This window comes from Mobula hypostoma, chromosome 25 (assembly GCF_963921235.1).
Source record: "Mobula hypostoma chromosome 25, sMobHyp1.1, whole genome shotgun sequence".
NCBI classification, from domain to species: Eukaryota; Metazoa; Chordata; class Chondrichthyes; order Myliobatiformes; family Myliobatidae; genus Mobula; species Mobula hypostoma.
In genome coordinates, this window is record NC_086121.1 from 25,710,806 (window position 1) to 25,738,333 (window position 27,528).

A 27,528-nucleotide genomic window follows, 5' to 3' on the forward strand; every position below is an offset into this window, starting at 1 on the left:
GCAAAATATATCGAGAATTAATTTAAGTACCCCCTCTACCGACGGCAATGAAATTAACCTCAGCAGGCCGGCAGTTGTCCGAGCAGAAAACAATTCCGGGTTGACAAATAACCACAAAACAAATAATGAATTTGCTGCACGTTAGAACTGCAACAACCTAATAAATAAAAAGAAACATCTATCAGCATGTGCCCAATCAGTGGAAAGGCAGTGATTAATGGTGTGTCGCTGTCCTGTAAAGTAAATCTAAGGCTCCTGCAACGGAGAACGATTATAATTTTCCGAAGGTCTTTGCCGGGGGACTTTAAGGACGGGATCACCAGCGACTTCCTGTTGGAGACCATGCGAAGGTAAGAAACAGGTCTGGCTCAAGGGAAGGGACGTTGTTGGAAGGAGAAACGAGTTTTGTTCCGGGGAAGAGGAGGAATGGAAACGATTAAGGGTTTTGTTTTCAGAGGGGAAGAGTTCAGGTCAGGGGGGGTTCCTGGTAACGGAGGCGCGGGAGCCGACAGCGAGGAGATGCGTCACCTTTCTCCGCTTCAGCATCTCGATGCACAAGATATTCCCATCGTGGAGGAACTCTGCGGGTCGGGCAGCATTAATAGAGGAAAATGAGCACCCGAGGCAGCACAAAACGCCGACTGTTCATTTCCCTCCGCAGACGCCGCCTAATGCACTGAGTTCTTCCAGCATTTTGTGTGTGTTTTTCAGCTACGCGAGTCGCTTTACTGCCAACAAGTCTTTATTCGAGAACTGCATGGTGCGCGATCCCACAAATCTGAATGTAATGTCAACCGGATAACTGTTGTAGGGGGCCGCAGATGTTGCACTGTGGAGCAACACATAAAACAATTTCTCCCCTTTATCTTTCACTTGGATCCAAATCTGAATGAGATGTAAACCTGCATAAGTTGTTTGAGAACTGTCAGTTAAATTGTAGTTGGTGATTAGAAAGACCTGTTGTCGAGAAGATTTGATGCCTCTCCTCCTTTTCCCATGTCCACTCTCCTTTCCCATCAGATTCCTTCCTCTCTAGCCCTTTACCTTTCCCACCCTCTGGGCTTTACCTATCACCTCCTAGCTAGCCTCCTTCCCCTCCCTGCACCTTTTTAGTTGGGCGTTTTCCACTTTCCAGTCTTGAAGAAGGGTCTCGGCCCGATATGTCGACTGTTTATTCGTTGCCATAGATGCCGCCTAGCCTGCTGAGTTTCTCCAGCATCTTGTGTGTGTTGCTAATAATCTTTCTACTGCTTTGCTAGAATTTTGTGTCCATTTATTAGAGCCTGTTACATTGGCTACTGCAAACAGATCGCTTAATCCCATGATTAAGACTTGTGCTTCACCCCTTTAAGACCCTGATAAACGTCCAATTCAAACCAATCCATTTGAAAGTTTAACCTGCTGAAGGGTCTGGACCCAAAACGTGGACTGTACTCTTTTCCATAGATGTGGCCTGGCCTGCTGAGTTTCTCCAGCGTTTTGTGTGTGATGTGATAATGATAATGAAGCTCATCTGTAGATACGTTTCAGTCGAGTTTGGAGACAGTGCCATAAAACTTGCTCATTAGGTATAAAGAATACCTGATTTTGTAAATTGCTGTGCTGGTCTGCTCATGGTTGTGTAAAGAAACACTAAATTCTGCATGTAAAAAATAGAGGAATATGTGTACATAACCATCTGTGCCAATAACATGTACATTGAAACACACAGTGAAATGTGTTGTTCGTGTTCAGTCTGGGGATGTGTGGCGGCAGTCCACAGTTGTGGCCATGCTCCTGGCGCCAACTTAGCATGCTAATTTGGGAGAAAATCAAGCCGCCAGGGGAAGCCTACGAGTTCATTGGGAGAATGTACTAACTTCTTGCAAACAGTGGAAGCAATTGAAGCTTGGGTATATCATTGTGCAAAATAAAAGCACAATGTTACCTAAATTTGTTATTCTTAGAGTAAGTATTTTTAGGTAACTATATTTTTAATTATTGGCTGCTTTGCCCATCTAGTAGAAGAAAGCCCAGGCAGCCACAGAGGCAGCAACAGGATGATGACAGCGATGACCCCAAGAAGTACAGCAAATTACCAAAGCCAGATATTGTGAGTATTAAAAAGAAGAGTATATGCTAATCCTTTATGTTACTTGCAATACATGGCTTAATGTGACATCGACTTGTATGTGGAAGTGGTTCGATTTACTTCAACCGTGGTTTCAAAGGTTTAATGACCATGTGCATGAGAGTGTAAATCATCTACACATCGTCCATAGGAAAGATCAAAAGTCATCCATCTTTTTCATTTGTCAGACCTCGCTGTCCTCATCTGCGCCATTTCATTTGGACTATCCATCAGTTATTTTATAATTGAAGCCTGTTGCTTCAACTATTGTGCCTCTATGAAAAGAGCCAACCTGTTGAGTTGAAGGGTGTGTAAAGAGAGAGAACAGGTTGCAGAGCTAAAGGAGGGGATGGTCTGTGTTCGGAGCCGGTGTAGGAAGGGGTGGTCTGTGTTCGGAGCCGGTGTAGGAAGGGATGGTCTGTGTTCGGAGCCGGTGTAGGAAGGGATGGTCTGTTTTCGGAGCCGGTGTAGGAAGGGATGGTCTGTGTTCGGAGCCGGTGTAGCTGGTGTAGTCCTGATGGGCTGAATGACAGTTTTGTGCATGATATCTTTGGAATCAACTCAGCAGCACCTCTGTATCCAGACAGCTATGGTTCTAATTACAGCAAGAAACTTCCTATGGTTTGTTTATTCCCAACAGTCATCTTCCTATTCTCTCCAACAGTCCAGGTAACTTATCATTTGATAATACCTGTAAATTTCTATTAGGCCACCATGTAATAATAAAATCACCAAAAGCAACGTGGCCTAATGGGTTCCAGCAATCTTAGAATGTTCATATATTTTAGTAATTTTAAAAGGCTTTTGTTTATTAATACAGCCATTGTATGGCAGTTATGGAAAACCATTATATGGTTGCAAAAAAAAAGTTTGTGAACCCTCTGCAATTACCTGGTTTTCTATATTAATTACTCATAAAGTGTGGTTTTATTGTCATCTAAGTCACAGTAAAAGATGAACACAATCTGCTTTCATGTCCTTGGTGATTACATTGCTTAATCATTCATGGTCCAGGCTGGAAAAAGTCTGTAAACTATTTTACTTAATAACCTTCTTTAGCAGCAATTATCTCCACCAAACGTTTCCTGTAGCTGCTGATCAGACTTGCACAATGGCGAGGAGGAATTTTAGACCATTCTTCCATACAAAACTGTTTCAGTTCATCACAGTTTCTGGGATACCTTGCATGAACAGCCCTCTTCAGGTCATGCCACAGCATCTCAATTGGGTTGAGGTCTGGACTCTTGACTTGGCCGTTCCAAGACAAGAATTCTTCTTTTTAAACCATTCTCTTGTTGATTTACTCTTGTGTTTTGGAGCATGGTCTTGTTTCGTCATCCAACTTCTATTAAGTTTCAGGTGACGGACTGCTATCCTGCTATTCTCCTGTAAAATGTCTTGATACATTTGTGAATTGGTTGTTCTCTCAATGAATGTAAGCTGACCAGGCCCTAAGTCAGCAAAGCAGCCCCAAACTATGATGCTTCTTCCACATGCTTCACCTTTGGGATGACGTTTTGGTGTTGATGTGCAGTACCCTTTTTCCTCCAAACATAGAGGTGTGCATTTCTGCCAAGAAGTTCGACTTTTGTCTCATCTGTCCACAGAACGTTGCCCAAGAACCATTGTGAAACATCCAGGTGGTCTTTTGAAAACTTGAGACGTGCAACAATATTCTTTTTGGGGAGCAGTTGTTTCCTCCATGGTGTCCTTCCATGAACACCGTTCTTGTTCAGTATTTTTATAATGGACACGTGAACAGAGACTTTAGCAAGTTCTAGAGATTCCTGCAGGCCTCTTGCTGTTACCTTTGGGTTCTTTTTCACCTCCTTCAGCCTTCCACGTTGTGCTCTTGGTGTGATCTTTGCAGGGTGCCCCCTCCTAGAGAGAGTAGCAACAGTACTGAATTTCTTCCATTTGTAGGCAATTTCTCTTACTGTGGACTAAACACTCGGGTCTTTAGAAATGCTCTTGTAGCCTTTTCCAGCTTCATGTATCTCTGCAATTTTTCTAAGGTCCTTTGAAAATTGTTTTGATTAAGGCATGTTACACATAAACAGATCTTACTTGAGAAGAGCAGGCTCTGTTGGTAACCTGACTTTGTGTGCCACTTTTGTAGGGCAGGGCACCGCTACAATCCACACCCCCAACCGCACCTCATTGATTGGAACAACTGACTCCAAATAGCTATTGTAGAAGGCGTTAACCCAGAGAGTCACATACTTTTTTGAACTAGGCTGTGATTGTTTAAATGGTGCAATGAAAAGAAGTACAATTGTTTGTGTGTTATTAGTTTAGGCAGATTGTGTTTGTCTATTATCATGACTTGGATGAAGATCAGACCACATTTTATGAGTAACTGATGTAGAAAACCAGGTAATAGCAAAGGGTTCAAACTTCTTGCAACTGTTTTTAAAAAGCATGCTCGTTCAGTCTCAGCTCTCGTACCATTTAGTTTTGAGTATACTTATTGAAGGATGTCAAGGGTACCAAGAAGAAATAAATTAATTATATGATGATTCTCATAGCAGTCCAGCTTAAGAGATTTCACTTAAGAACCACAATGAAATGCTTAGATTGTATAAGGAATAACTATTTCCACTGGAGGAGAAAGGGTGTTAAAAGCAGCTTCGGTAGTAATTTTCAAAAGGAAAATGAATAAACATTTTAAGGGCTTAAATTGTCAGGGAATTAGATAGATATAGCAAATAATTTTCAGAGGATCAGTGACTGTGAGGTTTTTGGTTATTTAATACTACCAGCACCTGCAGTGTTTTGTTAATGTGAAAGAATTAAGGTAGATTCTGAGAACAAAATAGAAACTCCCTGCTAATATCTCTTTAATAATATTTTAAAATACTAGGGTTCAGCACAGCCAAGTTATTGGAGAGATGACAAGTAAGTTTTTTCAGAGGACTGTGTAGCATAGCTGTTAGCACGATGCTACTACAGCTCGGGGCACCGGAGTTTAGAGATCAATTCCCACATCCTTTGTAAGCAACTTTGTACATTCCTTCCCATGTGAGTGTGGGTTTCCTCCAGGTGTTCTGGTTTCCTCCCACAGTCTAAAGGTGTACCGGTTAGTAGATTAGTTGCTCATTGTAAATTGTCCTGTGATTAGGCTGGGGTTAAATAGATGGGTTGCTGGGTGGCGCAGAAGGGCGTGTTCTGCGCTATATCTCTAAATGAAATCAATAAATCTTATGGGATCATATTTGCATTCCTTTGAAGAATTGGGAGCAAGTTGATCCAGACTTTTAGTCACTGGTTTTGGAACCATGGAACTTTGAATAGCAATGGATATCTTGCAGACTTTGTAAATTAGGTAATTTTTTTGTGATTATGATGTTGAAGTGTGAAATGGATATGGTCATTGTGTTTGGATTTAAGGCACTTATATTTTCCTTGTAGAATTCCTCAGAGTATTATAATGATGACGTTGATGAATTTCACGAGAAGAAATTTGAGGTAAGTGTGAAATACTACATTTGTCTATAATCGTTACAATAAAGGGGGAAAAATAAGCACAGATGAAATTGTGTTAGTTAGTTTCCTGTGATGTTGTGGTAACCAGACAATGGGATTTGTAAACCACAGGTGAAGTAGAAGTAGGGGTTAGGTGTGGAAATAACAGAAGTTCCAGAAATTCAGGAGTTTGATAAATTATTCCACAGCGCCAGCTGAAATTCACTGGAAAATCAGTGTTGCTGAGGGAAGGAATGTGATATGAAAGTATGACACAATTACAACGCAATTGCCATCATAAATGTAAGCATAAGATTTAAAATATTTACAATTAGCAATATTGGGTAGTTTGGGACATAATAATGATAACATATGTATTGCCACACAAGAAATTTGCGGTACATTTTACTGATTTTTCAGTGTGAAATATTGACTATATACGACCTTAAAATAATCTGTATTTGGGGAAAGTTGTAAAAGGAGGAGCAGGAAGACAGCAGTTTTTATACAAGGTAATTTTTAAAGAACACCCAAAGCAGGTTTAGCAGCAGGAGTCCAAACGTGCCTTGATGCTCTTTGTTTGCAGTGTGGATAATCTGCAATTTTGTTTTTCAGAAGCTGCTGGCTGGTGGACTAGCACGTGATAATTTGAGTGAAGATTCACTAGATGAGGTGTGTATGTCCAATTCTGCTGGGCTAATGTCACTCCGTTGTTGGTCAAACTTCTCGGAAAGACTTTTGAGTAATATCTAAATTTCCTGTTGAACAAGTAAATAAAAATCAATCCAGAATTTTTTTTCTCCTCATCACTTTGAGGGAAAACAGTAATTGTGGAACATTCCAAAGCATGTTACTGCTGATGAAATAGTTTAAACTCTTGCCTCTGTTGTAATGTAGGCAACACTGAACTGCAGCAACTGCTCACAATCAGCAATATGACTATGACTGTATAAAATAAAGAATAATAATGTGGCAGAGTTTCTCTTACTGTGCTTCAAACGAGCTTTCCACTGTTATTTGAACGGCCAGACAACCTCAACTGAAAGATGATAATTCTTATGTTGCAGCACTTCCTTTTCAGGATTGTGCTGAAAAAGTAGCCTAGGTTTCTGTGCTTGTCTCAAACTCTTTCATGCACTCTTTAAGGTACTAGAAAGTAGTCAAACTACCAACAAAGGTCTTGATAGGACCAGAAGACAATGAGGGTGTTGCATTTCTGTATGCAGTCCCGGCTGATGTGTGTGTGTGTGTGTGTGTGTGTGTGAGTGAGATGGATGTTAATTATGTCATTTGTAATTAGATTAGATTATAAGGACACTCAGTCCTCGTTCATTGTCATTTAGAAATGCATGCATGCATTAAGAAATGATACAATGTTCCTCCAGAGTGATATCACAAAAAAAGCAGGACAAACCAAAGACTAACACTGACAAGACCACATAATTATAACGTATAGTTACAGCAGTGCAAAGCAATACCACAATTTGATAAAGAGCAGTCCATGGGAAAGGTAAAAAAAAAAGTCTCAAAGTTCCGATCGACTCCTGATAGTCCCCAATAGCAGGCGGCGGAAGGGAGAAACTCTCTCTGCCATAAACCTCCAGGCACCGACAACTGTCGATGCATTGGAAGCACCCGACCACAGCAGACTCGATAAATCCATCCAGAAACTTCGAGCCTCCAACCAGCGCTTCGACCCTGTCCCGGCTGCCGAGCAGCAAGCAAAGCCGAGGATTTGGGGCCTTCCCCTCCGGAGATTCTGGATCACACAGTAACAGCGGCAGCGAAAAAGGCATTTCAGAAGTTTCTCCAGATGTTCCTCCATTCTCTCACGTCTGTCTCCATCAAATCAGGATTGTGCACGGCACCCTACTTGACAGATTACGGATATCATTCACCGGAGTGGCCGCGCAAGCTGCGTCGTGCCGCCAGCTTCTCCTCCTGCTCCTATGTAATGCAGCTAATGGATTTTTACATTACCAATTTATTCAACTAATAACAAATAAAATGCATGACTTCATTCTACTTTGCTTTTGTTTGCTATAGCTAGCTGAAAGTGTAAACTCTTTTCATCCACTTTCTGCGAACTGTTACTTGAAATTGGTTAAGGTGGCTTTATTTGTCCACCTTATTCACTCACACACTGTCTCTTAACATGTATGCATGATGTTTCTGAATTGGGATGTATCGTGCATGACAGTATGAGGCTTCATTGGCCCTCCTAAATCTGACAGGGATACTGCAGTCTCCTAAGAACTTGTCCAACCCTTCCATCTACATCAATAATCTGAACCCCTCTTATTGATTTAACTCACTTGATTTGGCATTCTGTATTCCAGAGGGCCTTGAGTGTCCTGCCGTTTATTTGGTGCTATCCGTAGATTTTTACCACTTTACATTTCAGTGGTTAATGAGGGAGAAGAGAAAGCAGCTGTAATATTGAATGAGAGAGTTGGTCCAGAAGACTGTGTGGAATATCCTTTTTCCTATTTTTCATGTACTTGAACTTTCACTGAGTTAAAAGAAAATTGCCGACAAAATCTTGTATTTGATACCGTTCAGTATATATTTCCCTTCTGTTGTCATGCAGCAAAGATATATTGCTAGAAATTAATTTATTAAAATCATTAACTGATTGGATCAAATATATGGCTACATATTACGTCTTTTTAAAACAGGAAGAGGTGATGCCTCTGGACCTTCCTGATTCTGATGATGAAGATGATGAGGAAGAGGCAGAAGCAATGGAAGAAGATGAAGATGAATACGAGGAAGAGGTTGACATGGATAGTGACCTTGAGGGCAAATCGGAAGAAGGTTGGTGTAGGGCTGGGGTATTATCAAATGTTGTGTAATCCATCAGATGACTAATTTCTTTCCACATCCAAGCTCACCCTGAAGCTTTTGCAGAGATCTGGAGAAATAATCCATAAATGTTACTCCTAATAACAATCAATATGTGAAGATACTGCTGCAAATGCTGAATTTGTTTCTTCGTAGTAAAACTCATTGTTGCTGCACCGTTTTTCTTTTGCAGGTCTCCCAAGTGCATTGGCCTGGGGACAGAAGAAGAAATCGTATTATAATACTGATTATGTTGATGAGCTTCCTCGTAAGTACTGGAATTTGGCCTCTTGCCAGGTTAGTGGCACTGTGGCCAGCTTTGAGGCTCAGCTGGAAAGCGTAAAGTCAGGCAGAAAAGTGGCGACAGGAGACTCATGAGTCAGGGGACAGACAGGTGATTCTGTGCTACGCAAAAGGGACACCACGATCCCAGGTGTTCGGGTTGAGGATGTCTCAAGAGTGGCTGCAGAACATTCTCAAGGGAGAGGGTGAGCTGGCTGAGACTGTGGTGTAAATTGGCACCAATGATGTGGGTAGAAAGCAGGAAGAGATCCTGCACAGTGAGTCTAGGGAGGTGGCAAAGAGGTGAAAAATCAGAACTTTGAAAGTAGTTATCTGAATTACTCGGGGGAGGAATATAATGATAAAATGCATGAATGAGTGGCTGAGGAACTGGTGCAGGGGACCGAGTTTCGGGATCTTGGATCACTGGAACCTCTTCTGATATAGGGTTGATTTGTACAAGAGGGATGGGTTGCACCTTAACTGGAGTGGAGTCAATCTGGTGGCCGGGAGGTTTGCTAGAACTACTGGGGTGGGGGTAAAACTAGTTTGGCAAGGGGTGTGAACCAGAGCCCCAGGTCAGAAAGTGGAGCGATTTAGAGGACATCCCGCTCTGGTCTTCTGCCTGCTCTGGATCTCTTTATTGCTAACTGCCGACGGGACATCAACCGTCTCGACTTCACCGCACCTTGTCCCCATTCCAACCTCACTCCTTCGGAACGCTCGGCTCTCCACTCCCTCCGCACTAATCCTAACCTTATTATTAAACCCGCCGATAAGGGGGGTGCTGTTGTAGTCTGGCGTACTGACCTCTACCTTGCCGAGGCACAGCGACAACTCGCGGATACCTCCTCTTATTTACCCCTCGATCGTGACCCCACTAAGGAGCACCAGGCCATTGTCTCCCACACCATCACCGACTTTATCCGCTCAGGGGATCTCCCATCCACTGCTACCAACCTTATAGTTCTCACACCCCGCACTTCCCGTTTCTACCTCCTACCCAAGATCCACAAACCTGCCTGTCCTGGCCGACCTATTGTCTCAGCTTGCTCCTGCCCCACCGAACTCATTTCTGCATACCTCGACACTGTTTTATCACCCCTTGTTCAATCCCTTCCGACCTATGTTCGTGACACTTCTCACGCTCTTAAACTTTTCGATGATTTTAAGTTCCCTGGCCCCCACCGCTTTATTTTCACCATGGATGTCCAGTCCTTATATACTTCCATCCCCCATCAGGAAGGTCTCAAAGCTCTACGCTTCTTTTTGGATTCCAGACCTAATCAGTTCCCCTCTACCACCACTCTGCTCCGTCTAGCGGAATTAGTCCTTACTCTTAATAATTTCTCCTTTGGCTCCTCCCATTTCCTCCAAACTAAAGGTGTAGCTATGGGCACCCGTATGGGTCCTAGCTATGCCTGCCTTTTTGTTGGGTTTGTGGAACAATCTATGTTCCGTGCCTGTTCTGGTATCTGTCCCCCACTTTTCCTTCGCTACATCGACGACTGCATTGGCACTGCTTCCTGCATGCATGCAGAACTCGTTGACTTTATTAACTTTGCCTCCAAGTTTCACCCTGCCCTCAAGTTTACCTGGTCCATTTCCGACACCTCCCTCCCCTTTCTAGATCTTTCTGTCTCTGTCTCTGGAGACAGCTTATCCACTGATGTCTACTATAAGCCTACTGACTCTCACAGCTATCTGGACTATTCCTCTTCTCACCCTGTCTCTTGCAAAAACGCCATCCCCTTCTCGCAATTCCTCCGTCTCCGCCGCATCTGCTCTCAGGATGAGGCTTTTCATTCTAGGACGAGGGAGATGTCTTCCTTTTTTAAAGAAAGGGGCTTCTCTTCCTCCACTATCAACTCTGCTCTTAAACGTATCTCCCCCATTTCACGTACATCTGCTCTCACTCCATCCTTCCACCACCCCACTAGGAATAGGGTTCCCCTGGTCCTCACCTACCACCCCACCAGCCTCTGGGTCCAACATATTATTCTCCGTAACTTCCGCCACCTCCAACGGGATCCCACCACTAAGCACATCTTTCCCTCCCCCCCTCTCTCTGCATTCCACAGGGATCGCTCCCTACACAACTCCCTTGTCCATTCGTCCCCCCCATCCCTCCCCACTGATCTCCCTCCTGGCACTTATCCATGTAAGCGGAACAAGTGCTACACATGCCCTTACACTTCCTCCCTTACCACCATTCAGGGCCCCAAACAGTCCTTCCAAGTGAGGCATCACTTCACCTGTGAGTCGACTGGGGTGATATACTGCGTCCGGTGCTCCCGATGTGGCCTTTTATATATTGGTGAGACCCGACGCAGACTGGGAGACCGCTTTGCTGAACATCTACGCTCTGTCCGCCAGAGAAAGCAGGATCTCCCAGTGGCCACACATTTTAATTCCACATCCCATTCCCATTCTGACATGTCTGTCCACGGCCTCCTCTACTGTAAAGATGAAGCCACACTCAGGTTGGAGGAACAACACCCTATGTTCCGTCTGGGTAGCCTCCAACCTGATGGCATGAACATCGACTTCTCTAACTTCCGCTAAGGCCCCACCTCCCCCTCGTACCCCATCTGTTACTCATTTTTATGCACACATTCTTTCTCTCACTCTCCTCTTTCTCCCTCTGTCCCTCTGAATATACCTCTTGCCCATCCTCTGGGTCACCCCCCCCCCTTGTCTTTCTTCCCGGACCTCCTGTCCCATGATCCTCTCGTATCCCCTTTTGCCTATCACCTGTCCAGCTCTCGGCTCCATCCCTCCCCCTCCTGTCTTCTATCATTTTGGATCTCCCCCTCCCCCTCCAGCTTTCAAATCCCTTACTCGCTCTTCCTTCAGTTAGTCCTGACGAAGGATCTCCTGAAACGTCGACTGCACCTCTTCCTATAGATGCTGCTTGGCCTGCTGCGTTCACCAGCAACTTTGATGTGTGTTGCTTGAATTTCCAGCATCTGCAGAATTCCTGTTGTTTGCGATTTAGAGGAAGGTAGATTTGATGACTAGTAGGAACAGGAAGGAGTGAGGTAATAGATACCATGGGACAGATGAATTAAAGTGTTTGTATATTAATGCTAGGTGTATTATAGGCAAGGGTGATGAACTTAGAGTATGATGTTATGGCCATAACAGTGACTAGGTTGAGAGAGGGATAGGAATGTTCTGGGTTTTCAGTGTTGTAGAAAAAGAGGAAAAGGTAAAAGGGGTGGGGAGAGTGAGGTGTGCTATTAATCAGTGACAATATCAGAGATGACATAATGGAGGGCTCATCCACTGAGTCGAGATGGGTAGAACTCAAAAATAAGAAAAGTGCAATGATGGGATTATACTGTAAACCCCCCCCCCCCATAGCCCCCAGGACATTGAGGAACAAATATTCAGACAGATTAGCGAGATAGATAAAAACAGCAGATCTGTTGTAATGGGTGACTTCAACTTTACCAAAACAGACTGGGACCTCAGTGCAAACGGTTTAGATGAGACAGAATTTTTCAAGTACATCCATTAGGGGATTTGTAACTCAATAGGGTCCAACAAAAGGTGGGGAGGGCTGCACTACACCAGGTATTGGGTAATGAGCCTGGCCGGGTGACAGGGTATAGTGACCACAACTCCTTAAGTTTTAAGACAGGTGTAGCTAAGGATAAATGTGGACCTTGCAGGAATGTATTAAATTGAAACAGGGCAAATTATGAGAGTATTAGGCAGGAACTAGACAGAATTAATTTGGAACAGCTATTTTTGGGCTGACATGTAGAGGGTGCTTAAAGACCAACTGCATAGAGTACAGGACAAGTATGTTCTAGTAAGACGAATGGCAAGGTAAGGGAACCTTGGATGTCGAAATCCAAGGTGGTAAATTTAGTCAGGAAGAAAACAGAAATGTATGTAAGGAAGCTAAACAAAGTTCTTGAGGATTATGATGAAGCCATAAAAGATCTCAAGAAGGAACTAGGAAAATCAAAGGGTCATGAAAAGTCTTTGGCAAGTAGCATTAAAGAGAATCTGAAGGTATTCTATACATGCATCAAGAGTAAGAGGATAACTGAGGAGCAGGAAGGATCCCTGAAGGATAAAGGAGGGAACATGCTCAGAGGTGGAGGATGTGAGTGAGTTCCTAAATGAGTGCTTTGCATCAGTATTTACAAGAAGGATGTGGAAAATAGGGACTTCAGTGTGGAACATGCTAATAACAAGAGTATTTTGAGATAAAGGCGGAGGTAGTATTTAGTTTCTTAAAGAACATTAAGGTGGGTAAGTCCCCAGCACCTGATGGGATATTCCACAGGTTATTGAGAGAGTTAGGAGATGAGGTTGCCGGGGCCTTCATTAATATCTTCATGTCATCTGTAGCCACAAGTAAGGTCCTGCAGGACTGATGAGTAGCTAATATTGTTCCATTATTTAAGAAGGGAAATTGGAAATTGGACTGGTGGCTCATGTCAGTGAAGCTGTTAGAGAGGATTCCTAGAGATCCATGGCCTATTTAGGGGCAGTCACCATGGCAAGTTGTGTCTTATTAAATTGATTGAGTTTGTATAGAGCTATAATTATCCCTTCTACCTATTTGTTACCATTTATTGGATGTTGTGTTATTTCAAAGTTTATTAGGAGTTGGCAGATTTTGTCATTGGGCTTTCACTGGTACCAGAAGAGAATGCGCGTTAAAACATCCTGTGATTTAATACACATTTCTCTGCTTTTCAGTCTGTTTTTATTTCTGTAGCTGTTAACTGGATGTACAGAAGGTATTCTGTCCTTCTGTTTTCAAGGACAGCTCAATTTTGGATGTTTTTTCTCCTAAGACAGATGCCTAGTCATTACTGTCGTAGAGAAAGGGGACCACTTGTGAAAATGGGCCTCTTCGTTTCCAACTTTCCCATTGCTTATTGTGGTCTTATCTGAACTGAGGCAATGCAAATTCACCATAATGTATTGTAGATTTTAACCATATACTGTAAGCATGCATTGACCCACAACATCAGAAATACAACATATTGTCTCTGACTTGTAATTAGATCTTTAAACCAATGGATACTATGGGGTGGTTGAGATTTATAGGAGTGCTTTGTTTTAATTTGATTGACATCTAGTTTGTCTCTGGGTGACATGCTGGCCATACTTTGATGTAGCCAGACTTCACAAACTGGTCCTGGGAGATATGGGGATGCTGAGGTTTAGGAATTTTCATTACTTGCCTTTTAACATGAAAATCCACTGTACAAAGTTTAAAATCTTGCTCAATTGTGTAACCAACAATCTTGAGAGTGGAATAATTGTATGCAAGGAGATATAGTTCTTTATGGTCTGATCTCAGCGTTTGCTGTTTACACACATGCAGGTGGAAAGAAACAAGCAGAAGCTCTGGCTGAGGCTGAGGAGGAGGAACAAGAGGCTATAAATATTCAGAAACGGTTGGCAGAAAATCTGTCTGAGGATGACTTTGGACTCGATCTTATTCAGGTAACTGACCAGGCATGTGGAGGTGTGAAGGATTTTGCCACAAGCTTAGACGTGCCAAGGTAATTAGTGAGAACTGTCACTGGAATCAATTTCCTGCATATTTTGGCACAGAATTCTAGCAATTACTAGGCTGCCAATGACCTGTCTTAACTTATTTCTGAATTATTTCAACTATGTTTGTCTTCTAGGTGTTGGTGGTATTTCTTTCATTTTTAAATAAAAATAGGCATCCGTTAGTCTCGTGAGACTATGGATTTGTGCCTTGGAAGGTTTCCAGGGTGCAGGCCTGGGCAAGGTCGTATGGAAGACCGACAGTTGCCCATGCTGCAAGTCCCCCCTCTCCACGCCACCAATGTTGTCCAAGGGAAGGGCACTAGGGCCGATACAGCTTGGCACCAGTGTCGTCGCAGAGCAATGTGTGGTTAAGTGCCTTGCTCAAGGACACAACACGCTGCCTCAGCTGAGGCTCGAACTAGCGACCTTCAGATCACTAGACTGATGCCTTAACCACTTGGCCATGTTTTTAAAACTAATATTGGATCAGGGTGAATCCACCATTTTCCTGGTTCTGTGTTTGGGGCACACCTCTGCTGATCCTTTAAACTCAGTCAAAAAAAAATCCGATCCATTTCTGGCTGCCAAGAATGTTGTAGATTTTAAGGCAGTGTCTTTACAAGACAGGTAACCCAGCCATTATCAGTACTCTTCAGAGATTGTTTGCCTGGCGTCAGTGGTGGCATGACCAGGACTTGTGATATGCACCACCTGCTCTCATGGCTTCATGTGACCCTGATCAGGGAGGCTAAGCAGGTGCTACACCTTGCCCAAGGGTGACCTGCAGGCTAGCAGAGAAAAGAAGTGCCTTAAACCCCCTTTGGTAGAGACACATCTCCACCCCGCCACCCGCTGATTTCCTCCCCAGTGAAAACAAGGTAACCCTCAATGCCTTCTGAATGAGATTAACCATGGTAGTTCAATGACAGGTAGAAGTTTTTGTTTTCCCCTGTTTAGGATGCACTTTCCTTCCAGCTACTGACTCGCCTATACAGAGATACATTTTTGAAATCTGTCAGAAGGTCAGTGATGAACCACATTGAGTGGTAGTAAGTAGAGACATGGGTGCACCTGAGATGGCCTGGTCTTCTAAACTGCCACTGCACCTGAACCGTAATCTTTGTATTAATTTTGGCTTTTCATTCTTGCCCCCGGAACCTTCTGTATAGAATCTGAATACTTCTTTCCAAATTAGAAGAGTTCTGTGTTCTGGTCCTTTTTTTTACAGAAGTAAAGCTGTTTTCATCTTAAAACACATATGTACTCTTATTTTACATTTGAGCTCAAAGCTCAATCTGGCCTTATTGATTCTCAACTGTCTACCCGAAAGGCATCTGCATTTACCCTCTGCTCCCCACCCTTTTTCTCAACTGCAAATGACAGAAATACGTAAGGTTCTGTGCAAATGCAGTCAACTTGGTCTGTATTGCTGGTGCTGGAATAAAGGCATGAATCGCTAGATAGGAAGTGGTCCTGTTGCTTGTATTTGATTTTTGTTGCTGACTCCATCAGCTAATCTCAGTCAGGTTAGACTGAGCTGAGGTCTGCTTTGTACTTGGTGAGAAGGAAATCTGTAATGGTAACTTGCCTTTGACTGCTTTTGAATCTGCAGCGTTTATATGGATCCAGATGATAAAATTTCCTGCCAGCCTGACTACAAATAAAGATGAGCATTAGGATGAGATATCCATAGGGTTACTGCTCGTCTGCATTCTGGAATGAAGTAAGGTTTGCTGAAATCGTAAATTTGATTATTACAGAGAGTTTTCTATTCATAGACATTCGCCCAAGAGCAGGAAGCAGAGAAGGCTTCTGGAAAGGATCTGAAAATTAAAAAAGATTTGAACAAAATGTCCCAGAAAGAGAAGCTGAAGCTGCTGAAGAAGGAGTCACCTGAGCTTCTGGAACTTATCCAAGATTTCAAAGCCAAGGTTGGCTAAGCTTGCTGGTTGCTTGAGTTCACTGAATCGTTTTACTGTGTTTTCCAAATATTGGGTGGCACAGAGAAAAGGCTGAAAATTAATAAAGTAGTAATATAATGTTCTAGAGGTAAAAAACAATATTTTAATGGATTCTCATTTCCAAAGAACAAGTAATATTATTTCATTGACAGACATGGTGTTTTATTGGTGAGGATTCACAGAGATTTTATAGTGCTAATGTGTTTAGACCTTCTATCCATGCTGAGTTCCAAGTGTCATCCGACCTGAGTGTTAACATTCTCAAATGGGAACAAGTTCCTTGGCTGATTTACCACTGCGTGAGATGAAGACCTAACCTTGTGAACATTAATGAAGATGGAATGAGGGGAAAAAGTGTGAAAATGAAGGTTGAATATAGTACAGGATTTGGTTCTTTCAAACATTGGCATCAGTTACTGTTAAGTATTAGGGGATTAGTTAGCTTAGCATTATTCTGATTATACTCTTTAAGTTCTTTTCCTCCAAAGCCAATACTTGTTGCTCCTTGTCTTCGCTGGGAAAAGTTATAGATTATAAAGAAAAAAATCGATTACTCTTGGCTTTTGGGAAAGTACAGGTTTGACATTATTGGTCAGGCTATAACTCTTAACAAGATAAAGAACCGTTGAATTAAAAGGGATCTGAAATGGAGCCTGGATTAGAATGAAATCCTGTTGACTGTCTTTATATTTTAACATTTGTTATTTCTTAAATATAAAATAATTTTCCAGTGATTGTTTAAAGTAATAGGCAAATGGACTTCTTTCCCTTTAAGGCAAAGCATTGTCTGAAGTTTACAGTTGTAGAAATATTTCTGTTTGTGACTTACCTAGGAAGGAAGATAGTTGGATATTCTGTTTTAGCTATTTGTATATTGCTTATTAGGATTGTTTTAAAAATTTCTGCGAAGCAAACTGATAGTTTTGTGATTTCTTTCTTGCAGCTTGTAGAATTGAAGGATGAGCTGCAGCCACTGATGGAACTGGTGCAGAGCGGTAGGATACCGGCAGAGAAGGTATGCTGAGAACATAAACACGATATGTGGCAGGTGGGGAATCGAGGAGTACAGTGTGCCTTGATTGTATTGTAATAACTTTTGTTCATTTCACAGGATGTCCAGTATGTACAGACAAAGTACCATCTGTATTTGAAGTAAGTTTCTTTGCTATAATTTTAGAGAATCATGACCCTCTCCAGAGCGTGATAGTCTTGGAGATCAAGTAGATTTAATGAAGCCCAATTTCATAGCCATTGATCAGGTGGCTAAGTGGAAATTTCAATGTGGCTGAAAGCATTTTTTGACGAACAATTTAAACAATGCCTTGTGATCTAAGAGTGTCAATGCCATGTTAATATTTTTGTGCATTTCTTGGAAAGATATTCATGTGAACATCTATGACATTGGCAGACTATATCACGAAAGTGCCAGTATCAATAGGACAGGTGTTCTTGGATGTGACTGGTAGTTTTTATAAGGAGCCGCCATTCTGATGAAAATTTCAGACACGTAGATCTAGCAGAGAATTGGATGTCCTATTAGTTTCAATTTGATTTCTCGACCTGTGGATTAGGAAATAATGGATAAAGTGGGCTTTTAGATATTCATTGAACTTTTTATTATTATACTTTTTGGTGTTATTATTTCCAAAATAATAATCTGTTATCAAATTTATTGACAGCAACTTTATTTCTTCAGATATCATTTTTAAATTGTTGACAGGCTTTGACACAACAAAACTCTGCCTCTGCCTTTGCCTTACATCAAAACTGTCAGAGGGCAGGGCTTCTATACTCTGTTACCCAAGGCCCAGTTGATGATCTGCCTCTTTACCAGAGAACTTTAGGTTCAGACCAAGGGAATAATTGTGAAACACAGTTTACTTAAGATTACATACAGTGTATTAGCAAGCTTGCATCTCAGTTGATATTACAGAGCCCCTGCTCATAGAGCCTCGAAAATCTGTAATCAAGTGAGCCCCGAGCACTGTCTGGGGCTGCTTGTTAAACGTTCGTTATCACATAGTACTCTGATCATTGCCAGGCATCGTTGATTAGTGGTTACACGAAGCAGCTTTCTCATGCAACAAGCACTCCTTTGTTCCTTGCACCTGTCTCACGGTTAGCAGATTAGTTATCTTGCTACATTATTCGCACAGCATGACTAGCCAAGCTGCGAAACAAGTCAGTTAGGTTCTAGCCCTTTTAATGCTGTATATAATTCCTCACAACAGCCTGCAGCCAATTTGGTTGGCTTTCTGTGTTTGAGCCAGCAGAGAATGATCGGATACATAAATAGTAGCTCCATTTGGTAGGCACATCTAGGAAGACCTTGGAGTTGTATGGAGTTGAGAGCTCTAACATAGAAGATTGGGATTTCTTGTACTGTACCTGAGTTTTATATTAAATAAATTAGAACTGTGGCATACTATACAGAAAAGAGAACACATGTACTAATACTAATGAAGTGTGTGATCTACAGCTACTGCACAAACATTAGTTTTTATCTGGTACTGAAGGCAAAGCGAATCCCAGTTCAGAACCATCCGGTGATTGAGAGACTGCTCAGCTACAGAAATGTGAGTATTATGGAGCTAAGCTAATCCTGGGTCACTAATTTAATATTTTAACCTACTTGTTACTTTTTATTGTTTTTCTTTTACATTGTGCTATCCATGACTAAGGCTATGGGTTCAGTCTGCATTTTTGTTTCCACCTTTGGCATCTTACAAGGAATTATTAGACACCTTATAAGACTAGACGTAGATGCTCATCTCTGCTTTTCATTGTCTTTCCTTGTCAAACACTCTCCATCCCCAAGGCACATCAAATTCATGAGATGTTCGATGGATTTGATTGAATTATCTCATTGACGTCCCAGGTTACATTATTTGAAGAACTTAATTGCTGGAGAGTGAGGCCTTCAGTTAAACGGTTCCTCAATTGTGGTAATTTACAGAAGGTAACAATAGTGTATTTTATCCTTCTAGCTGATCAATGACTTGCCTCTAGTGGATGTGGAACTGCCATCTGATATCCAGCAGCATTTAAGGCAGAATAATAAAAATCTTAAATCGATTAGTGGAAAAGATCAACATTTCTCCAAATTGAAGAAAATGCCACCTCAGATGAGTAAACAACCAAAAGCTGGACAAAGAACAAAAGTAAAGGCAAGTATAGAAGATATTGCTGTTAATTAGAGAGCTATGTTGGCTGGAGTCAGGGCTTTATGCTTTGGCTCTTGGTAGAGTCACCCCTACCAAACAGGTCAAAGGGTAGAGGCAAGACTAGATGAATGGTCCACTGGTCCTCTATTTATGGCTAACAACCCTGACTGGTAAAACAGAATTGTTATGGAAACAGCAATGAAGAATCCTTCTACATCTGAGTGCGACGGTATTCCGGAGTCATAATAGGCAGTAGAGAGATCCTCTGAAATGAGCTGGGAAACTACTTAATTCAAGAGCATTTGGGGAAAAAGTCACGAATGCTGATGATCTCAGCAATATGCACACCCTGTGATTTTAATTTTTTTTTAAAAATCAAAGGGAAAGTACTTATAAGTGTAACATGAACTGCAGGACTTCAAATGATTTTCTTAATGTTTTGTGAAGTTAAATGTTAACAAGTATATCATTTTCTGTAGAATTGCTGTGAAAGGATGTGTTCTGTCTTTTCATTTGTTCTTAAGTATATGGGATTAATGTTTTAATGTAGGTCACTGGTGAGGAAGTGTCTAAGGATCTAAAATATGATATGGGTGCTGAAGCAGGACTCCTATATCATAATAGTATGAAAGACACTCTGCCCCAGAAAAGAAAAATGGAAGAAGACAGGTAAGGAATACTTATGCCTTTACATGGGTTTTAAAATATTTCCTGGATAGAATCTAATCAACAGTGACTGTCAAGGGATACATTGCACACAAGATGACAATAAGTTCCCCAAGTTATTTAATGAGCAAACGTTGTACACACAGCACTAGTCTCAGACAGCCCAAAAAAATACACCAACTTAGAGAAGTGCAGATGAATGGATATGTTGGACAAATGCATGATGTTAAATGTATTACTTAATAAGAGTATAGACTTTAAAATAACTAGTAGTATTTATTTTTAAAAATATGAAAGTGCAAGCTTCTCAGGATGTTAGGTAGTAACTATCTCACACATCCAGTGTTGGGTCTGCGTGTATCTGCCATGTTATTAGTAGTTTGGAATGGTAACCACATTTATAGATGTCGCTAAAAAGGGAGGTATTGTAATCCTGGGAATAACAGTAGCTGCCATCTTTATAGTTTAAAAAAAATGTAGTGTTTAGTGTTGTAAACAAAAAAAATCACTTTATGAATGGAGAAAACAGTTCATGTTATAATTACTCAACGTTTCTTCAGTTTGATTCTCTGGTAAGGTTCAAATTCCACCATATCAGAGAAAGAATCGGGTAACAATGTAAGAAAAAACATAAATTGAGGGCGAGTTTGTTCTAATTGTATTAGTTTTTTTAGTTTATACTTCCTTGTTCATGATTGCCTCTGTGTCTTTTATTTTGTGATGCTACCTGCTTAAGTATTTTTGAACATGCAAAAAGTGAGCAGGGTTTCCTTAAAGGGAAATCTTGCCTAACCAATCAGTTGGAATTCTTTGAGGAAATAGTAGATAGGATGAACAAAGGAGAGTCAACGGTGTTGTTTACTTAGGTTTTCAGATGACCTTTGACAAGTAGCCGCACATGAGTTTGCTAAGCAAGATTAGAGCCCATGGTATTACAGGGAAGATACTAGCATGGGTAGAAGATTGGCTAACTGAAATGAGGAAGAGAGGAATAAAGGGGGCCATTTCTAGTTGGCTGCCGGTGACTAGCAGTGTTCCGCAGGGATTAGTGTTGGAATATCTTTTTACATTATATATTAATGATCTGGATGGCAGAATTGATGGCTCTGTGGCCAAGTTTGTGGACAATAGAAGATAGGTGGAGGGGTTGACAGTATCGAGGAAGAAGGGACTATAAAAGGACTTGGACAGGTTAGGAGAATGGGCGAAGAAGTGACAGATGGAATACAGCGTAAGGTTATGTACTTGGGTAGAAGAAATAAAGTTGTAGACCAGTGGTTCTCAACCTTTTTCTACATGTGCCCCACTTGTGACTTCCATTTATTTCTACGGGTCCCACCCTCCATTAGTTGCTAAAGTTTTTTTTGGTCGAATGTACTTATTATTCTAATATATAGTCAATATTTATGTTTTAACAGGATGTAGGTATTGTATGTTAAATATAATGTTACAAGTGTATTTGGAAAATAAAACTATTTCAAAGCTCTGAATAGTATACTTTAATTATAATATATAAAATTCTTCCAAGCACCAGTGAAAAACCACTTAATATAGTCACTTGAAGTATTTAGTGAGATCCTTGTGACTGATGCAACCTAGCAAGTTTTTGAATATCTGATTGCGACTTGGTTAAAGATAATTGAAAATTACCTTTGATTATGTGCTTTTAATAGTTTGACTGAAACCATGTTCAACTAGATACGAAGCAGGAAATCCAATTAAAACAACTGGTTATTTCTGGCAGATGACCCCACAGCAGTAACTGCATCCTTCATGCCACGTTCTATATATTTTATAATACGCACAGGTCAGTGGAAGGCAAACAAAATCAGCCTCCTGCAGCATATTCGCTGATTGGCCTTGCTACAGACAGCCTTGTCCAATCTGTAATTTGTGATTTGGAGGTGGATTTGGTGTGGGGCAGGCTAGGCTACCTCATTTGCATCATCTAGCATATTTTCCCATTCATTTCATTCAGTTGATTTAGATAATCCTTTTTTTAAATTTATGTATTTTAGTAATTTTCCATTAAGACAGTAAACCTGTCATGGTGCATTCAGAAACTCCTGTTGCTGTTAGTTTCTTGTTTCTTACTTGTGGCCCCTTGGGAGGCGATATGGGTCACATTGCTCAGAGAACCGCTGCTCTAAGCAATGGAGCTCCACTCTGACGTGTTTATGTCCCAATGCTTTAACACTGGGTTTTATATTTCAGTAATGAGACCACTGCCACGGTACAGGAAATGCTTGGTGCAGATGAAAAGAGAAAGATTACTTATCAGGTATCTGAATTGCTTCTAACTTTTTTTTTCTCCTTCCAATATTTTTATTATTAATTTTACATGTAAGAATACAGAGTACAAGAAAATATATATCAATACATTATATTAATTCTAACTTTGTCATAGTTTGCTATTTTCTGCTTTACTTTAAAGTAAATTTATTATCAAAGTACATACAGTACTATGCAAAAGTTTTACTATATATAGCCAGGGTGCCTAAGACTTTTGCCTAAGATATTTGTCAGTGTGGAGCGGAAGCTGGCATTGTTAATCTGGCTGAGGCAGCTGCTGGAGCAGACACACACAGCCCTGAAACACCAGGCAAGATCATTTGATTCCAAACAATTTGTTTATTGATCATTACAGAATATCTCTTTTGCGCTTCCCCGCTCCCTCCCCTCTCCCTTCCCTTTTTCCAAATCATGATTTCCATCTCCCTGCCCACCTTCCCACTCTCAGTCCACAATAGACACCATATCAAAATTAGGTTTATAGGTTTATCGTTACTCACAAACGTCATGAAATCAGTTCGAAATGTCGACTGTTTATTCTTGTCCATTGATGCTGCCTGGCCTGCTGAGTTCCTCCAGCATTTTGTGTGTATTGTCATGAAATTTGTTTTTTTTTGCAGTAGCAGCAGCAGTAAGTGCAATACATAAAACTACTATAGTACCTGTGTAAAAGTCTTAGGCACCCTAGTCATATATATGTTAAGGTATTTGTACAGTACTGTACATATCATGTACAACCCTGAGATTCATTTTCTTGAGGGCAACGGGAAACACAATAGAATCAGTGAAAGACCACACCCAACAGGACAGACAAACAACCAAACTAGAGAGAACAACAAACGGTGCAAATACAAAAAGAAAGAAAAAAAAATAATAATAAATATATAAATATCGAGAACATGAGATGAAGAGGAGTTTTCTAAGCTTTTTATTCAGGGGCCATCTCATTTAATAGAATTTCCCATGTTCCATGAGTTTATATTGATGTTGACTATTTTTTTAAAATACTACCCTTAATCTTTATCAAAAAGGAGTGCAGTTGATACTAGCTTGGATGTTGTTGCTTTATAATGTGATATTGGAAGCTAATCATTATGTATGAGGTTCTTTGTGGCGAATCCTAAATCAGCATGTACAAACTAACATACTTAATACATGCAATCCAATCAAAACTGCATAATAAAATTGATTCTGTATCAGCTTTTGGCTTTACTTACTGATCAATGTCACTGAGTACTTTGGAGATTATCATGCATATTGCTGCTTGAGTTTTTATTTACAACATAAAAGAAACAATTTACTAACCTATTTGATCTTGGTGCCCATCTTTCTCTACGAATCTACAGATAATTTTCCTACAAGTACTCAGTTTTCTGTTAACTACCATTCTGTTCTTGTATTATTTATCTTGCTTTTTTGGTTAAAAGTTCCCTTTCTGTTAACTATTTTCAGCATGGCTGTGGAATTATTCATAAATATTTATCATACATCTACATTTTTGGTTTGCAATTGCTGTCTGTTTTGGGCTGATTTCACCAAGCTCTGGCCTTGGTTCCCACACCTTTCCCTTTGTAGAAATGTATCTGGCTTGTACTTAAAACAGTTTCTGTTCAAATATCTCTTACTGATCCGTTTTCCCTTTACTTTGGCCAGATAATCTTCCATACTTTCAAAGCTGGGCTTTGAGTTAAAGAGCTCTACTATATATTAACCAGTGCTCTTCTGTTATATGAGCAGTGCTTCCAAAATGTTGTCCCACTTGACTTGCCACATTCTCCTGATTTGTGTGAAAGTATTTTGATTCCTTGCCCTTTAATGTTATATCTGTTAGTCATTATTGGGTAATTGAAGTATCTCAATATCACCCGCTGTTTGATTTCCTTGCAATTTGCTGCTGTTGCCATTAGATGGCCTATTAAAATATTCGGAGTGACATAATTGCAATCTTACTTCTTTTTAAATTATTATTATTAATCATGTATTAACATATTTTTAATCTTATTATATTTTCCTATTATTTCATGCTAGTTCCCAGTGCACTTGCCAATGTTGTGTGAACTCTTCACGGCCTCATTAGTAAATCGAACTAGCAGGCCTGACCTATTAAGCTGCATTTCATACATCTTGAATAGATCACCTCTGTGGAAATGGTCCCAGTGCCCCTAGAATCAGAAGCCCTCTCACTTGTGTCATGTTTTTAATCATGTCAAATTTGTTTAATTTCTTCAAGTCCTCAAAGTCTGACTGTAAAACTTCCAATTGCTGCCCTATATTCTTTGTACTGAAAGTGTATTATACCTGTCTCTTTCATTGTCTCTGGGTCCAACATCTTTCCCTTCCTCCTGACAGAATATTGGAACCCTTACCCTAGTGGTAGGCTGGAAACGCTGCAAGCATTAAGTGTCAGTTTGAGTATGGCATATACCCCTAAAGATTCCTCCACTCACACTCTCTGCCTTCCCCTTGAATTGCCCACACACATAACATCCTGAACGCACTCTGCCTGCCTGCAGGTTAACCATCTGTTGAGCTTGATCTTGAGGTTTGATTACCTGGAGACTGTTTTGGATATCTTTTTCTAGGAACAGAATATTTGATTATAATGATCAATTATTGTAACCCTGCCATAATTTTCTCCAATTACTCACTAAACTTTGCATGGCAATCACAGATCGCCAAAAATAAGGGTCTCACACCCAAAAGGAAGAAGATTGACCGTAATCCTCGAGTCAAGCACAGAGAGAAATTCAGACGAGCCAAAATCCGACGGAAGGGTCAGGTAAGTGAAAGAGTTGCTAAGATTTTATTTTTGATTTAGGGTCATCAATGTCCTGTAAACATCAGACAGAATGTTGGGCGCCACAGTAGCGTAGCTTTTAGCGCAATGCTATTACAGATCAGGACATTCTGGAGATCGGAGTTCGATTCTGGCACCGTTCCGTCAGGAATCTCTGTCCATCCTTCCCGTGGAATGCGAGGGTTTTCCTCGTGCTTCGGTTTCCTCCCACAATCTAAAGGCTTAATCTGGTAGGTTAATTGGTCATTGTAAATTGTTCCATGATTAGGTTAAGGTTAATCGGGGTTATGGGGTTGCTGGGGCAGTGTGGCTCAAAAGGCAGGAAGGGCTTATTCTGCACTGCATGGCTGAATAAATAAATAACCATTTTAAGTGTCTCAGTTGTTAAATTACCTGCAAAAGGAGACATCACATATTCTTAAATGAATAATACTAGAAATGGCTCCCTTGATATTTCCATGAGAGCATTGGTCAAAGTGTGTATAATACAATAAGGAATACAGTGCAATATTTTAAAATAGTACAGAATCTAATATTAAGCATATCTGTTTTAAATATTCAATCAGAAAAAAACTATGTGATTGTTTAAGGTGAGAACCCATCACAGCACAGTAAGGGGAAAAACAAGCCTATATGAATGTGGGCGCGACATCAATCAACTTTCGTACCTTCCAGGGCAAAGCAGCTCCCTTGATTAGCTCCCATTTATTACCCTAAACAGTTCATTGTTAGTGCCTGATGGCTGCAAAATGACTTGCATCAGGAAACAAATTGCCAAGTCTTTGACACACCAAGCTGCAGCTTCAACCACTTACAAGGACAAGGGCATAGCCACATTGGAATGCTTGGGAATTCTCCAGATCAAACACAATATTAGGCTATGTCCACACTACTCCGGATAATTTTGAAAACGAAGCTTTTTCTCTTCGTTTTGACCTTCTGTCCACACTGAAACGGCGTTTTCAGCCCCCGAAAACGGAGATTTTCAGAAACGGTCTCCAGAGTGAATAAATCTGAAAACGCCTAATATCCGTTGCAGTGTAGACGGGGTAACCGGAGCTGCTTAAAACTGCTGTCATGACGTGCTGGAACAGATGGCGGCAGCGCGGCATTTCATTGTTTTCTTCTTCTTCTTCTTATTATTATTATTATTATTACTACTTTTTTGTCGCCAAACAATTGATACTAGAACGTACAATCATCACAGCGATATTTGATTCCGCGTTTCGCAGAACCTTACAATTTCAGAACAGACGGCAACGAGACTGAAGCCAGAAGAGTTAGAAATGTACTCAGCAAATACTTTGACCCATAGCTTACTGAATGAATAGGTATACTCACTTCACCCTGTTTTCTGTCCTTGCTTGTATGAAGGTGCTTTACCTATTTATGCAAGTACTTCTCTGACAATAGATGTGTAACAGCCTAATGTAATATTGTATGGAAATACAAGATAACACTGTTGCAGACATGTTGTATACATTTAACAAGGTGCTTTATTAATGCAACAGAGTTAGTCAGTTTTTCAATGTTCGTCATCAGCCGGGTCATACTGTCCATGAACTCCCTGTCGGTTGACTCCATATGCTCCAGTATTTGTTTTTTTTTAGTTTTAAGTCCTCCTGCGCGAGAGCCAAGAGCAATTCCTTTTAAGTTTTTCTACTCTGTAACTGGACAAATGCGCACCAAGTATACCGTTTCCTTTTCGCTTGTTTTCTGTGTGTCCTGCGCATGCCCAGTAGGAGGAGATTCGCCCAAATATCCGTCTAATGTGGACAGTTATTTTGAAAAACGCTTAGTGTGGACACCTGTCGTTTTTACTTGAAACCGGCGTTTTCAAAATTATCCGGCGTAGTGTAGACGTAGCCTCAGTCTCCTTCATTGTCTCAGGGTCCAACATCTGACATCCTTTTCAGATGGCAGCAGTTTGCCAGAATATTGGGGATAGGTGATAAATTGCCATTGAGAACAAATGGTCGTCCAGTTTTCCCACTGAATTCTACATGGAAGCTTTTGGTGATGCCACATTATTTGTGAATGACTTTGAAATTTACACTGAATCTGTTTCTTGCAATTAAGTTGGTAACTATGTCCTAAAGTTTTAGACTTCAATGGTAAAGGAATGTCAGGTTTTCCAGATTCCTCCCCCCACCCCATTTAAAGGCACAGAAATCCACAGAATGCTTTTTACAATGGTGAGATCTTGATTGATAGGAGTTTTTATACATCACTTTTAATAGGTGCGAGAGGTCCGCAGAGAGGAACAGCGATATAGCGGTGAGCTGTCAGGTATCCGGGCTGGAGTTAAGAAGAGCATCAAGCTTCATTGATCTTGCTTCTGTATCAAATATCTTCAATTTGGTAATTAATGTATCAGCTACTCTGCCTCTAAAGATTTTGTAAAGATTTTGTATT

At 40.9% G+C, this 27,528-nt stretch overlaps 1 protein-coding gene across 1 annotated transcript; it reads left to right on the forward strand.

Annotated features, from left to right (window-relative positions):
• Positions 1-304: 304 nt before the first annotated feature.
• utp3 (UTP3 small subunit processome component) lies at positions 305-27,491 on the forward strand. The gene is made up of 16 exons (XM_063032976.1): positions 305-350; positions 2,002-2,092; positions 5,522-5,578; positions 6,191-6,247; positions 8,254-8,392; positions 8,613-8,687; positions 14,058-14,179; positions 16,012-16,164; positions 17,138-17,209; positions 17,306-17,346; positions 18,674-18,770; positions 19,182-19,361; positions 19,909-20,027; positions 22,239-22,305; positions 24,988-25,095; positions 27,354-27,491. Exons 1-16 carry the CDS (start codon positions 343-345, stop codon positions 27,441-27,443), a joined length of 1,476 nt encoding a protein of 491 aa, XP_062889046.1. The 5' UTR covers positions 305-342; the 3' UTR covers positions 27,444-27,491.
• Positions 27,492-27,528: the final 37 nt, after the last annotated feature.

Bases quoted from the DNA above. Each gene is read 5' to 3' on its own strand.
- utp3 (XM_063032976.1), top strand. The intron at 8,688-14,057 runs GTAAGTACTGGA...ACACACATGCAG, and splicing joins TTATGTTGATGAGCTTCCTC to GTGGAAAGAAACAAGCAGAA. The intron at 18,771-19,181 runs GTGAGTATTATG...TTATCCTTCTAG, and splicing joins GACTGCTCAGCTACAGAAAT to CTGATCAATGACTTGCCTCT.